The following is a 16,250-nucleotide window of genomic DNA, read 5'->3' on the forward strand; positions in this document are numbered from 1 at the left end:
CAATAATTTTGTAAACTAGAACAAACTAGAATTCAACGCAACTGAATAATTGTAATGGAAATAAGAACAAAGTAAGGTGTCAGCCATCAGGTTGGTAGCACTGACGTTCGAGCTTTGCCGCGAAATTCAAACGTATTACTTAACAACCAACGGTTTTTCTAAGGTCGATTTCTACCTATTAATCACTGATTTCATGATTCCACGTTATTTATTTATTGTACAAAATACTACAATCATAATATAATTATGGCATTGAAGGAAACACTAGGCTGAACCTGTACTATTTCTCTCCAAAAATTTTATAAATCGATATATTAAGGTCTTGATAGATTAAAAAATAAGATAAGTTTAAAATGTTCCGATAAATACACGACAATAATTACTTATTTTTGTTCAATGTGTTACATTACCTATCCGAATTCTAATACTGTATATTTTAAAGAAATATTTACAAAATTGTACACAGACAATAATATATTAATATCGAGGACCGAGATTAGCTCTGGAGTACAAAAGCATAAAATATATTACGAAAGAACAAATTGTAATAATATTCATACAGAAATGTTCTATCTAATCACAGTAAATTGAGATTAATTCCCAGAGGAAAGCAAAAATTTCTGTCACAAAGGCCCAGTTGCACAAAAGCCGGTTAAATTTTAATCCTGATTAACTTCACGTGAACCAAATCAGAGAAGACCATTTCAAAAACATGGATCTACTGGAATTAATCAGGATTGAAAATAACCCGTTTTTTTGCAACCGGCACTAAGTACCGGATTGAATGATTACAAAAGTTCATCAGCTGAGTCATAATTATTTATTTTGACACAGTCCTACACACATGAACTCGCTCACTCACTTCCATCACCAACAGACGACGAAATAATTATTATTAGCTGTTTTTCCAAGGATGAATAATAATTATCCTTTTAATGTCCTTCAGCGAGTTTTCCCAGGGATGAGACCTAGTGCAATCGAATCTTTATTATTATAAACCTACTATGTTCTGAATTTCGTGAGAATCGTTAGAGCCGTTTTCGAGATCCGGTGAAAGACAAACATTTTGAATGAAAAAGACTAAGAAATTGTCAAAAAACCACTGATTTATTGATAATTAGAAAGACCGGTTTCGGTTATTACACCATTGTCAATCTCTGATAAACATCAGACTACGATGGTCAGTTTATCAGAGATTGACAATGGTGTAATAACCGAAACCGGTCTTTCTAATTATCAATAAATCAGTGGTTTTTTGACAATTTCTTAGTCTTTTTCATTCAATATGAATAATTACCACAATATCAACTTCTCAACTACACAAAAAAAAATAAATAAAAAATACAAACATCCAAAAATCTAAACATATAAACAGAAGTTGCTCGTTCAATAGTATAGGATAAATTTAGAAAAGTTTAATATTTCAAGCATGATAAATATTTCAAGAGAAGAAGTGTTATAATATATAAGAGTATTACAGCAGGACCTCCTAAATACCAGGTATTTAGGAGGTCCTGATTACAGGATAACCATATGGACCGTCCTCCAATAAGTTTCACTCATATTTACATCAGATATACCGATATCAGTTGTCCTCTATAAAAGGCTCAGACTAGGCCGAGAATCGGCAGCACTGTTCTCCTAGTTAATATTACATCAGATACAACGATATCAGCTACCCTCTATAAACCTACAAATAACTCAGCAGATCTTACAAATAATCAAATCACCACAGCCACCCATACACAATTTCTGGGCATCATTGTTGACAGCCAACTATCCTGACAACCTCATATTGAAAATGAAAAACTCTGTGGAGAACTGTCATCTGTGGTATATATGTAGTTCGACGACTGCGAAACATGCTGGGGAAAAACCCATGCTCGGACGAATCTGTCGGCCGTTAATTAGGCCGAATATGGTCGTCCATTGGAACCGTTATCGTCGGTCTAGTTCAGTAGTTGGCTGAACTATTGAATATTGAATCAACTACTATCATAGCCACCAACATTTTTCATGAACAATGATTATATTGAGTTTTTGAAAATTGAATATACAAATATCCACTAAATTAGTTATTTATTACAATAATCTTACCTTCAGATCCTATTTATTTATGTTCAACAATCTTTGTCCACAGATTCTTTTGAGCATCACGATGATGATATCTTTTGTCTCGCATATCTCACAATGGAACATGCTCTTGAACCAAACTTATCAACCAATTGTCCATAGTTACAACTTAATAAAACAGAACAGCTTCAACAAACAAGACTGTGAAACAATTTTAGGTTAGGAACACTTTGTTGTCTCAGCTCGACTAGTTAGTTCGGCCGGATAGAGCTGGAAATCCCATTCAATTGGGATCGAAAAAGCCAGAGACGGCCGTATGAACCTGTTGCAATGGACGAGCATCATCTATTCATTTCTTTTATGGGGGATCGTTCGGTAGTTTACGGCCGATGCTAGTTCGGACGAAAACGATTCTAGTGGACGGCCCACCTACTTTGGTGAAAAATAAACTCCTGGAAAGACCACTCTATTCACGGCAAAATTTGATTGAGGAACCTCTTTTGAGAGTCAAAAACAATTCCACAGCATAAATAACCATGCAGGTTTTTTACCGTAATTGAAAACTTTGGACACTGCCTATCTGGAAAACCCAGTCCATGGCAATGAATTCAAGTATCAAGTAATAAAAGCAATATATGTTGTTGGTTATCCATCTTGTTTTCACTAATTATTACTATTGTACTTTTATAAAGTCAAAGTGAAGAAACACACATTCGGTGTGAGAAACTCAATTTCTGTTAGGCTTGAGAATGTGCAACACCAGCATGAAACGGTCGCCTCACCAAAACAATGTGAGTGTTTTTACTTTAGGCGTCACCATGGAAGCGCCACCATCGAAATTTGATAGCATTGCACACTACAGCCACTACTTAACTCATGATCAGTTGAAGAATGGACGTGGAAGAAGCACTCTGTCAACATCACCAAATATAATAATTGTCTTATGATTCATTAAGCTACTACCAATATAAAATATTGAAAGTCAAAATAATATAATATAATAATAAAGTCAAAATAATATAATATTATTCAAAGTCACCAATGTTCCCAAAATGGGACATGCTTGATTATTGACTAATAAACACAAAGATGCCAACATCCCCAAAATGGGACAAGCAGAAATATCACCTTGAAACTCATATTTTAAAAAATGTATGATATGGATATTTATGTTAAGGCTGTGCAAAGGCTAAAAATAAACTTTCTACTCGTGATATTTTTCAAAGTTTTTCGATTTGTATATCATCAAGCTATCAAAGTTTTCTCAGGAAAACATTTTTTTCTGATCATTACTTTTTGAGATATGAGCGCCTAAAGATTAAATTTTTGGGACAGAACATTTCAAATTCTGTAAGATATAAATCCATGAGATTTGAAGGATAGATTCTTCATGGTATTGTTGAGAAAAAAAAAATTTCCGATCAATACTTTTTAAGATATGAGCGCCTGAAGTTTGAATTCTTGGAACAGAGCATTTCAAATTTGGTAAGATATAAAACCATGAGATTTAGAGGATATATTCTTCATGGTATTGTTGATCTAGTGGAACAAACATTTTCTGAAAATATCAATTTTTATGATAGTTATTCAATTCACTAAAAATAACCAGAAAATAACTTTTAGTTGGGTTATTTTTGGTAAATTGAATAACTTTTCCCAAAATTGATATTTTCAGAAAGTTTTTGTTTCACTAGATCAACAATACCATGAAGAATTCATCCTCTAAATCTCATGGATTCATATATTACCAAATTTGAAGTGTTCTGTCCCAAGAATTCAAACTTCAGGCGCTCATATCTCAAAAAGTAATGATCAGAAGAAAATGTTTTCCTGAGAAAACTTTTTCATTTTGATAGCTTGATGATATACAAATCGAAAAACTTTGAAAAATATCACGAGTAGAAAGTTTATTTTTAGCCTTAACATAAAATATCCATATCATACATTTTTTTAAATATGAGTTTCAAGGTGATATTTCTGCTTGTCCCATTTTGGGGATGTAGGCATCTTTGTGTTTTAGTCAATAATCAAGCATGTCCCATTTTGGGAACATTGGTGACTTTGAATAAATACTTTTTCAATATTTTATTTTGGTAGTAGCTTAATGAATCATAGGACAATTATTATATTTCGTGATGTTGACAGAGTGCTTCTTATTCAACTGATCGTGAGTTATCTAGTGAACTGGAGTGATGAGTCAAGTGGTGGTTTGCACAGCCTTATAAGACTGATGCGTTTTCGTTTGATTACACACGAAAATAGTGAAAAATGGTGACAATGAATAACCATGTTTAATGAATAATACTTAAGAGAAATGGTTATATAACTTACCAAATACATTTTGTTCATTTACTGTGAGGTTAAATTTTTCAATTTAAAGATTTACCATCTCCCTCCAAGAATTTTTCTACACATCCCGGTCTGCATATAATTTTGAAGACATGTCCCATATAGCTGGTCTGCTTTCAACTTCAAGAATTAACCTTTCTGTATCGAATTGTTTCGCTATTCATTACGACGACTTCATCAGACAACTATACTGAACTTGATTTAAATTGAAACTTAACTGGAGATGATTTTGTGGTGGCTGGTGGCTCTAGTGTGTAATGACAGATAATACTCAATGGTATGACGTGGTGGCGCGACAGTCTTGTGGCGACACAAAATCGGCGGCTCGAGCCACCACACTCCTGGATGCTCGGCTGGTGGCTCTAGTGTGCAGTGACAAATAAGAGACAATGCTAACACGTGGTGGCGCTTCCGTGGAGCATGGTGGCCCAGTGTGCAAAGGGCCTTAAAGTTATAAAAATACAGTATTGAAAGCAATATATGAAAGGATTTGATTCAAAAGGTTTATTTGTAGCCTACTGGAGGTTTCCTGTATTAGAAACAATTTATCGATGTTATTTATGAAGTAATAATAAAATTATAAATACATTAGAATTATAAATAAAATGACTAACCTGTTTGATGTCTCTGGAAGGGGTAGTGGCATCAGAAATGAGATTTGTCTTATCTTGTAAAATACTCCTATTTGTGGATGAATCCATTTTATTTTCACCTGTAATCAGTTTAAAATGAGAAAATATTAAATTGTATAAGATAAATAGATGCCTTTTTATATTTTATTTACACTTCACAATAATACAAGTGATGTGGGAGAAGTTGAGGCAATAGGATCACACTCTTCCACTTCACCCACATATACTAAGGCTCAACTCACACTTACGCGACTCAGGTCGAGAAGAGACTCGACTCTAGTCGAGAGCATGTGTTTCCAAATGGTGACACTCAGACCAGTCGATTCTAGTCTCCGCGACGTCAAATGGTGACAGAATGACTAGTCTAGTCGACTAGAGTCGAGTCTCTTCTCGACCTGAGTCGCGTAAGTGTGAGTTGAGCCTAAAGGTGCGTACAGATTTACGCGCCGCGAACATGAGCAATTCACTTTTAATCAGCTGATGCCAAGCTTTTTATATCTGTATCTTACTATTTCTGTAAAAATACAGATATAGTCAGCTGATTAAAAGTGAATTGCTCATGTTCGCGGCGCGTATATCTGTACGCACCTTAAGACAATACATATACAGTAGAGGCCACGCTATATAACATCTTAACATTCTCCTCTACCCGTCAAACAGTGGAAGAGTGACTGGCGTCATGGGGATGTAGGGGTGTCTTTTTATTATTTTTATGTAACTAATAATTGTGGATTGAGTGAAAGAAGGGATTTTATTGCCTCAATTTCGCCCAAATCACTTTTAACATTCTAAAGTTTAAATAAAAAGGCATTTATCTATCTAGGGTTGTGTGGTGGAGAGGACCAGGAGTCCTAACTCCGCCCTAATAAAGGCAATTAATCAATCAATCTCTTTAAGGACAGGTCACACCGAGCTCGCATCCGCGGCGGTAGCGAAGTCAAAAAACTCGCCTTCCATGTTATTAAGTTGTGCAGGTCACACCGAGCTCGCTACCGCGGAGGTAGTACCTCGGCGGTAGTTTCACTTCGCGAGCCAGGCGAAGTTTTGAAACGTCTCCTAGTGGGAGTACCGCTAGCGGTAGTGAGCTCGGTCTGACGTGGCCAATCTAATAACATGGAAAGCGAACTCCAGAACTTCGCCATCGGTAGCGCTCTGGTTGCCGGCCTTCCCCCACTTCTAGAGAACCAGCCTCATCAAAACAAGAACAAAACCAAACTACCGCTGGCGGACGTTTTTTGGTGTGAACTGCTTCCAGAAAAACTACCTCCGCGGGAGCGAGCTCGCTACCGCTAGCAGACGTTGGTGTGCCCTTAGTGTGGCAGAGGACCTAGTCCTAACTCCGCCCTTAACCTTCCGGCAGTCGCGCTGTTGTAAAAAGTACAACAGTGACAGTTTTTGCTGCACAAAACTATTGAATGGGGTGGTGTCAGTGAATGAGTCACCTATGCATTCCAAAACTTTCTCCCGATCAATCCACTGAGTTGCAGTATTAACCGAGCAATGGTTCAGTCTTTAGGTGCCATTTAGTCGAGACAGTGCATAAGTCGCACTGTGTATAAGATAGGGAAAGACTGTATACGGGGACTGTAAATGAACGAACCAATAACACAGAATTGATGGCTTTGCTTCTTATTGGGCTATGAAATGGTAATCATCCAAATGTTCATAGGCGTGAATAATCCAAGAAGATGGAAAGAGTAATTATACAATTAATTGACCGAGCGAAGTGAGGTCTAAGATTCAAGTCGACGGTTTGGCATTTCTCTTAATGTTTAAATGTTGCGCATTTACGGCGAAACGCGGTAATAGATTTTCATGAAATTTGACAGGTATGTTCCTTTTTTAAATTGCGCGTCGACGTATATACAAGGTTTTTGGAAATTTTACATTTCAAGGATAATATGAAAGGAAAAAGGAGCCTCCTCCATACGCCAATATTAGAGTAAAAATCAGTGTATAGAATTATTCATCATAAATCAGCTGACAAGTGATTACACAGATGTGTGTAGAAGCCAGTCTATTACTGTATTTCCATAAGGTCTATAGTTTCAATCAGGTACTTGTGGATGAGAATCCTGCGTGAGGTCTACTGTTCACATAGCTACTAGTTAATATGTTTTGACAGTGAACAGGTATAACATTTGGAAAATTGGATGTTGTATAAATTACAACACGCGACTGTTCGTGTGATTGAGTAGGGCGCGACTACCGGAAGGTTGATATTGTAGAGGGTAAATGAAAAGGCATCTATCTATCTCTCTTCAGGGTAGTGTGGCAGAGAGGACCTAGTCCTAACTTCGCCCTTAATAAAGGCAATAATTATTCCCTCAAATCTTTCACTCTCACACTGCATGCAATCTACCAGTTTTCGAAGTGAGGGTAAGGGCTGCCGAGGAGAAACTGACCAAGCTCTTACCCCCAACCTAAAAAGCTGAGATCAGAGTTGAGTCTCATGTGGCAGGAGTTATATTTCGTGGTCTATACCCTGTTTTTGATCTGGATATACCAATTAATAATAATAATATCGAGTGACCTGGCTGGCTCAGGTCTGGTGTCAGAGTTTTCAGGTCGCAACTGATCAATTTCAGGGCCTCTGACATGACCTAACGACTGCTTTTTAGGCAGCCGGGACCGACGGCTTAACGTGTCCATCCGAAACACGGATATTCATATTTTATACAACCAATTGCACATATACGAGGTGTGTCAGAAAACTAATGAGACTGATTTTATATATTTAACTAATTTTAAATATAATTAATATTTTCAAATTATTTTAAGTTTTAATTAGGCTTATTTTTGAATGAAATTGTTATAGAATCCAAAGTAGTTCTCTTGAGCAGCTATACATCGGTATGGTTTCCACTACTGGTAGCTTCTTCAATAATATTGTTATGGCTCTTAACTGGTCGATCACAGTCTTTTAAATGCTCTTCACAATTCCAAAACGATGTCCTTTTTAAAAGGACGACACTTTTACTTCAATCAAGTGAATAGGAAAGTTAAGTCATTGTTTCTTCTTTCTCTTACCGAAATTGATCCAAGTCCTTAAAATTTATTCATAACACTGACAATTTACAAACAAAAATGAATGATTGAATGAAAAAGACTAAGAAATTGTCAAAAAACCACTGATTTATTGATAATTAGAAAGACCGGTTTCGGTTATTACACCATTGTCAATCTCTGATAATTTTTTTTGACAATTTCTTAGTCTTTTTCATTCAATATGAATAATTACCACAATATCAACTTCTCAACTACACAAAAAGTGAAAAATGAATGAACTTCACAAATCAGTACAATAATTTTTAAATGTACCTCATTTTGGAACTCTGGAGAACATTCAAAAGACTGACTAACCAACAGTTGAAAACCATACCGATTGAAAATTAGCAGCTCTGAAAACAGAGCTGAAACCCCATGATTGATAATTGTAGTCCCAGATGAAAGTAATAAGCAGTTAGCAGTGAGACCAACTTTCTCATTAGTATACTGTATAACATTTCTTGTCTCTCTTGAGTGCACATGGTCGAAAAATGTAGCCTACATGTAATAGAATATAATTATTATCACTTCATCAGTTTCGAAGGCGAGATGTAGACAGACAAATGCATACCTTTAGCAAGAAAGACTAGATGCCAGAGCTAATCTTGGGGCCTCTTGGGCAACATATTTTTAAAAATTAGTTCCCAATTGAAATAAGTTGTTTTGATTGAGTATGGTAATTATATAAGTTGGTTAATATATTAACCCACAAATAGCCTACAGATTTCAATTGCTTATAGGCTACATTATATATTGATTGATTTAATATGATAGACATACTTTATTTAACTTTCTTACATTTCACTATTTATAAATCCAAGCTACAGTAGGATTAGTGGATTCAAAATATCATACCGTAAGTTACTCGACATTGTTATCAATTGGCTACGGTATTGTAAAAGATTTACAAGGTCGTACAGTTTTGAATGATTTCATTTGTATTTTTTTTTAAATTAAATATGTAGCCTAGGCTGAACTTTATTAGGAGTTTGGTAAATCTAAATATTACAAAGAAATGATCAACTCAGCTCAACTTCCTTATGTACGGTACATAACATTTTTACAATAGAGCTTCTGGAAACTTTAAGGATAAAGAAAATTTAGATCACATTAATAGACAACGGTAAATCTTGTATTAAATGAAAATTGTTCTTGTCTATTCTTGTCAAAATAATTATAAAAAGATTGTTTATCGTGATAGTTGGTGTTGGTAGACAAAGAGTAGCTAGACGTTGACGAGTAAACTACCGTAACCAACAATGGCGTTACTAAAATGAAATAAGTAACAAAATTGAATGCTTTTCACTTACCAGAATATCTTATGGTTTTATGAATATTACATTCACTTTACTGAATTAGAAAAGACAGACTTTATCACTTTGCACTTTCACTCAATCACTCCTTTTCAGTTGAAAACTTGAAATTCCATCCAATGCCTTCACAAGTTTCAACGGTCACATTATTTGTATCAGCCAGGCTGGCAAACTTGATAGAATCATCTATGTTTTTTGCATAAAAAATATATTCCTGTATTTTTTCAGATAGAGTTTCTAAAGATAATTCTCATCCTCTTTCAATTTCTTCCTTCTATTATTTTCCATATTTGCTTTGAGAGAGGAAATTATCATCAGAACACTTTATCCAGACACCCAACCACAGAAGTGAATTCTCCGTAGTAGTTTCATCGTTGTAAAACATAACCGAAAGCATACTCATACAAAGCTAAAGGTGAGCATTTCGTCAATTTAAAAAATCTGGTGTGGCGCACTCACATAACTTTCCTTGCCATTATGAAAATTGATCACCTGACGCTAGTGTTACCGCACATCTCGAGTCTACTATTTGAGCCAGCTGGTGACAGGGCAATAACGCTGGAGACACACATGAGGTCTGCAATCTCTTCATAGTGAATGATTTAATAGAATCAACAATAATTTGCAATTGAATAATCACATTTTCTCGAATTTAAAGCTTATTTTCAATTTTAGGTGGAAATGATACTGAACCTTAATTGTAGAGATTTTCATGCTCAATCTACTCCATTTGATTTTTTTGTTTCAATTGTATCTGAAGCCTGATAATTGGAAATCTATCTGCATTGATGGGGCGGAGCTCCTGAAATTTTTACAGATATGGGACTTGTGGCAGTTGATACAGCTTATCGATGACTATTTTAGGTATGAATTTGATCAAAACGTCTGAGTCGTTTCCGAGAAAATCACGAAAAACCCTGTTTTTGACAACATTTCGCCATTTTAGCCGCCATCTTAAATTGCATTTGATCGAAATTGTTCGTGTCGGATCCTTATAGTGTAAGGACCTTAAGTTCCAAATTTCAAGTCATTCCGTTAATTGGGAGATGAGATATCGTGTACACAGACGCACATACACTCATACACACAAACACACACACATACAGACCAATACCCAAAAACCACTTTTTTGGACTCAGGAGACCTTGAAACGTATAGAAATTTTGAAATTGGGGTACCTTAATTTTTTTCGGAAAGCAATACTTTCCTTACCTATGGTAATAGCCTAGGGCAAGGAAAGTAAAAATTATACACATTCTATGTGGAGATTTTTTTAATAACTAATCAATTTTTGGCAATCTTCAGGCACATGGTGCATAACTTTATAATTTGGCTGCCCTTACTACTTATTGGACCTTTAGCTATTCACATCAAAATCTAACTCATGTCAGTTTGAATTCGTCCAACGTTGTTGGCGATCTAGTTTGCTGTACACCCATTTTGACCCGGTCTCAATCGAAATGTCAACATAACCTAAAATAATTACCACCGGCACCGGTTATGTGAACTTCATGAACTAAAAGAATGGTAATTTAGATTTTAGTTTAAAAAATATATATTTTGAACTAATATTTCCAAAATATAAATTAATGTTGATTTTGATTTAATGTTAATTTTGATTTTTTTTTTTAATGATTTTGAGGCTATACTAGATTTTAGCGGCTGGTGTCCAGCTTTTGGTGTTCGGCTGGTGTCTCACTTGGGTCGCTAACTCGGTCACCGCTAGGACACCACTGTATCCAGCTTGTTTCATACACAAACATTACTTCTTATTAGTTACTTCTTCTTCATCCTTTAGGGCCAAGCCACATAGAGCGTTTTTCAGACATTTTTGCACCTTCGCCTCTCCACTTTGATTTGACACTAAGAGGCAAGCCACATATAGTGATTTTTGAGGCGTTTTTGCTCTCCGATTGGCTGATTATCACATGATTTCCGAACGCCAACCCAATCAACCCTGATATCAGCCAATCGTCCGCAAAAGCGCCTTAAAAAACACCCAATGTGGCTTGGCCCTTGGGGTCAAAACATAAAACATAGTGGAGGGGTGAAGGTAGGGTAGATGATAGAAGGAAGCGGAGACATTTGGATAAATTCTTTATTTTCAACACTCTCAGCAACTTTTTCTAAAACTCTCTACGTTCACCACACCTCTAGGTTTTGACCCTTTCCCATACTTGTGTGGTCCTTAATACCGCTACGTTGCCGTTGGATAGGCTGTGTCAATGTTGCTTAGGCCTTATTTTAGACCAGTGGACGACCTCAGTCCCCTCGTCGTGGATGAACTCTTCCACAGAGTATAGTGGCTTGGAAGCCAGCCTCTCATCCTTCTCTTGATCGATGGTTAGATGTCATAGATAAAATTTAGAAGAAAACTCTAATAGATCAAGATGCTAGCCACTTGGGAGCCAACCCTCAATTTAATTCACACTGGTTATACCATGTAAGGTCTAAATTAGGACACCAGACTGGTATACTAATGGTAAAATATGTAAAGCACGGTGTGGGCAACCAGTGAGTAGTCAGGTCCACGTTATAATGGCAGTGTTTGACTAGCAATGGTATTGCTACCCTTGTCTATCATTCAACAAAGCGGATAGCGCTATCTCTCTCTTGCTTCGCTCTGTTTCCAGATCGTCTTTTAAAAATATAAAATTAATATTCAATTAACAGAATATTCCATCATTATGAGAATTCATTATAAAATTATTGAAAAATATAATTTTTTGCTCAATAAAATAAAATTGATTATTTTAAACGAGAATGAACAGTTAATATTACATCAATAAACCTGTATCAGCTACCCTCCATAGAAGGCATTGACAAGACAGAGGATCGGCAACGTTGTTCTCCTATCTTTCTCCACTGCCATTATAACGTGGACCTCACTATAGGGAGATTGATGGAGGAGCCTCTTTTGAAGATCCATGAAGTTACTTTAAAAAAAAAGTGAAAAATAGTTGTTAACACTGCATATCTGGAGATTCCAGTCCTTGCAACGACATAAATTATAATTAAATATTAACGGTCCTATACCGTCTATAGTGAGGTCCACGTTATAATGACAGTGGAGAAAGATAGGAGAACAACGTTGCCGATCATCTGTCTTGTCAATGCCTTCTATGGAGGGTAGCTGATACAGGTTTATTGATATAATATTAACTGTTCATTCACGTTTAAAATAATCAATTATATTTTATTGAGCAAAAAATTATATTTTTCAATAATTTCATAATTAAGATGAAATATTTTGTTAATTAACTATTAATTCTACATTGTTAAAAGACAATCTGGCAACAGAGTGCCAGAGATAGGCACTCAAGGCAAGCAAGAAAGAGATAACGCTATCCGCTTTCTTGAATGATAGACAAGGATAGCAACACCAATGTTAATCAAACACTGCCATTATAACGTGGAACTTACTATACTAATTTTATTATAAGTAATCACCTTGTATTACAGTATTCTATTACATTTCAGATACTTATTGAAACTAATTTTTTTGTTAATTGTAAATCTGCAATAGATTTCATTCATTCATTCATATTTCAGATGCAAACCACTGTACCAGATTTGATCATATCTGCCGATAAGGTAATAGGCACCTCTCATCCATGCTTCATCATAGCAGAGATAGGGCAAAACCATCAAGGGGACATCGAAATTGCTAAGAAACTTATCCAAAAAGCTAAGGTAGATATAGATAGATAGATATTACGTCTGGTTGGCCTCAACGGCGTCAGACAAGTCAAAGTGCTAGCAAAAGCGAGACACCATTAATTTTTCATTAAATTTATATCTAGTATATAATTACTATTTGTCTTTGACTCTATTACAGTAATCAAAATAGTCCTTCAGACTATAAAAGCATTCCTCCTTTAGAAATAATTTCAAACTTCGTTTAAACTTTTTTATCGTTAATATTTCCCGCAACCGAATTGGTAGTACTTGGTAAATCTTTCTACCAATACAACTGGGTTTTTCTTCATACAAAGTCAATTTATGATATTCCGAGAAGGTACTCTTATGCCGTGTATTTTATTCATGCGTCTTATTAATAGTCTGTAGTGAACACCTTCAAATATATACACACATTTCCAAAATATAGAGACAGGGAACACTGAGAATCTCCATTTTAATAAAATAGTCCCTACAATGTGTTTGTGGATGCAGCCTCAACATAGTGCGCAATGCCGACTCTCCAATGAATAATTTAGGTGATTTGATTGTATGGTATGAGATGTTGTGATATTTTTCCATAATTGAAAGAATAAGACTTTGATATTGTCAATATCACTTTTATTTATTCGAAAATTAATTTATAATTCAGAACCAGGTTTCATGGTAAAACCTACCACATCTTCAGCTGAACTAATAAGTTTGTTGTTATTGGAGGAACAGGAAATTCAATTTTAGGTTATGTGTTGGGATTGTATAGGGGAAGGAGAATGAAATTTGTTAGTGGGAATGGATGAATTAATGATGAAATTAAACTATGTTAATATTTGAAGAATGGAAAATTACATTTCAAATGGAAATCTAGACATCTTAAAAAATATATATATATACATCAAATTTGGTTGGTAGCTTACTGGTGATTGTATAATCATTTATGGTTTTGATATTCTGTCTCAATTCTAAAGGTTATAATAATATTATAAAATTATGAAAACAAAGGATATTATTATGAAAACAATTCATAATAATTGTGATTAGTCTAATATAAAACACAATGAGATAATCAGTCTTATCTAATTTCCTCAATGTTACCTTTAGGTTGGTACTGGTCATGGCACCAACTTGAATATAAACTTAATTTTGAGAAATTTATCAAACTAAAATATTAAATTTCACTTAACCTTATAAGGTGCTTAATATAGTAGGGGGAGAGGGGAGAGAACTTAATAAGAAATTTGATAAAGGGGTGGGAGATCTTAGTAATTGAATTATTCTGTTCAACTTTGGGGTTAATTATTATTGCTAGTGGGAGATCATGGCCTAAAATTGAGATCCCTCTAGGGTTCAAAAGTTGAGTAATACTAGATATTGGAGCTGAGTATGAACATGATATTACCCACGGCCCACTTGTTATGTTAGGTTATATTGGCCAGATCTTGTAATGGGAACTGAATTGGAATGTTCAAGTAGACCCAATTATATTAGTTCCTTATTTTAAATTAATTTGTACATATCCATTATTATAATCTCAGATTTTTGATAAGAATTTGACTTGAGTATCTATGTAAATCTCAACTAGAATATTATCATACTACTTGCTCACAACTACTCATAGTTTTAAGTATAAACAATTATTGCCTATCTGATAACATTCCAATTCAGTTCCCATTACAAGATCTGGCCAATATAACCTAACATAACAAGTGGACAGTGGATAATATCATTTTCATACTTAGCTCTTTTTTTTTTTTTTTTTTTTTTTTTCAAAATCCAAGCAAATTGTAAGATAAGCAATTGATTAATGATATATAACAAGTAGATAACTTCCACAAATCAATAACAGTTATCACCATTATCTTTAGAACTTATTATAGTTGTTATATTCTAGTCCATAGTCTATGAAACATTCCACATAAGCTCAATTATATTGTTCTTCTAATTTTAGGGTATATCAATTAGTTCAGGTAGACCCAATAAGATTATTTCCTTATTTTAAATTAATGTGTACATATCCATTATTATAATCTCAGATTTTTGATAAGAATTCGACTTGAGTATCTATATGGATCTCAACTAAAATATTATCATAATACTTGCTCACAACTACTCATAGTTTCAAGTACAAACAATTATTGTCTATTTGATAACATTCCAATTCAGTTCCCATTACAAGATCTGGCCAATATAACCTAACATAACAAGTGGGCCGTGGGTAATATCATGTTCATACTCAGCTCCAATATCTAGTATTACTCAACTTTTGAACCCTAGAGGGATCTCAATTTTAGGCCATGATCTCCCACTAGCAATAATAATTAACCCCAAAGTTGAACAGAATAATTCAATTACTAAGATCTCCCACCCCTTTATCAAATTTCTTATTAAGTTCTCTCCCCTCTCCCCCTACTATATTAAGCACCTTATAAGGTTAAGTGAAATTTAATATTTTAGTTTGATAAATTTCTCAAAATTAAGTTTATATTCAAGTTGGTGCCATGACCAGTACCAACCTAAAGGTAACATTGAGGAAATTAGATAAGACTGATTATCTCATTGTGTTTTATATTAGACTAATCACAATTATTATGAATTGTTTTCATAATAATATCCTTTGTTTTCATAATTTTATAATATTATTATAACCTTTAGAATTGAGACAGAATATCAAAACCATAAATGATTATACAATCACCAGTAAGCTACCAACCAAATTTGATGTATATATATATATTTTTTAAGATGTCTAGATTTCCATTTGAAATGTAATTTTCCATTCTTCAAATATTAACATAGTTTAATTTCATCATTAATTCATCCATTCCCACTAACAATTTCATTCTCCTTCCCCTATACAATCCCAACACATAACCTAAAATTGAATTTCCTGTTCCTCCAATAACAACAAACTTATTAGTTCAGCTGAAGATGTGGTAGGTTTTACCATGAAACCTGGTTCTGAATTATAAATTAATTTTCGAATAAATAAAAGTGATATTGACAATATCAAAGTCTTATTCTTTCAAATAATTTAGGTGTTTCATTGTGTCTTAACCTCCTACTCTGATGGGTTTAAGGTACCCTACCGTAAGGGTTAAGGTACCGTAAGTCATAATTTATTTACAGTATTTACAAAGGCAACTCTCTACAAGTATTTTAA

The 16,250-nt window shown here is 34.5% G+C and overlaps 2 protein-coding genes across 8 annotated transcripts in view; one reads left to right on the forward strand and one right to left on the reverse strand.

Moving 5' to 3' along the window:
- The window catches only part of LOC111051446, an 89,334-nt gene extending 79,787 nt beyond the window's left edge, over nucleotides 1-9,547 (reverse strand). For all 4 annotated transcript variants that reach the window (XM_039425521.1, XM_039425524.1, XM_039425523.1 and 1 more), the window contains exons 1-2: nucleotides 9,413-9,547; nucleotides 5,037-5,134 (exon numbers count right to left, since the gene is read on the reverse strand). In XM_039425521.1, coding sequence (XP_039281455.1) covers nucleotides 5,037-5,123 — 87 coding nt within the window. In that variant the 5' untranslated portion in view covers nucleotides 5,124-5,134; nucleotides 9,413-9,547. The remainder of the gene's footprint in view (nucleotides 1-5,036; nucleotides 5,135-9,412) is intronic.
- Nucleotides 1-16,250, forward strand: part of LOC111058090 (sialic acid synthase) — a 64,068-nt gene that overhangs the window by 33,429 nt on the left and 14,389 nt on the right. For 2 of the 4 annotated variants that reach the window (XM_039425525.1, XM_022345589.2), the window contains exons 1-2: nucleotides 10,807-10,942; nucleotides 12,968-13,108. The exons of 1 other annotated variant lie outside the window; for it this stretch is intronic. In XM_039425525.1, coding sequence (XP_039281459.1) covers nucleotides 10,940-10,942; nucleotides 12,968-13,108 — 144 coding nt within the window. In that variant the 5' untranslated portion in view covers nucleotides 10,807-10,939. Of the gene's footprint in view, nucleotides 1-10,806; nucleotides 10,943-12,967; nucleotides 13,109-16,250 lie in introns of those variants that run through there. One more of the 4 variants, XM_039425527.1, reaches the window with a different exon arrangement.

This window comes from Nilaparvata lugens, chromosome 4 (genome assembly GCF_014356525.2).
Source record: "Nilaparvata lugens isolate BPH chromosome 4, ASM1435652v1, whole genome shotgun sequence".
Classification (NCBI taxonomy): Eukaryota; Metazoa; Arthropoda; class Insecta; order Hemiptera; family Delphacidae; genus Nilaparvata; species Nilaparvata lugens.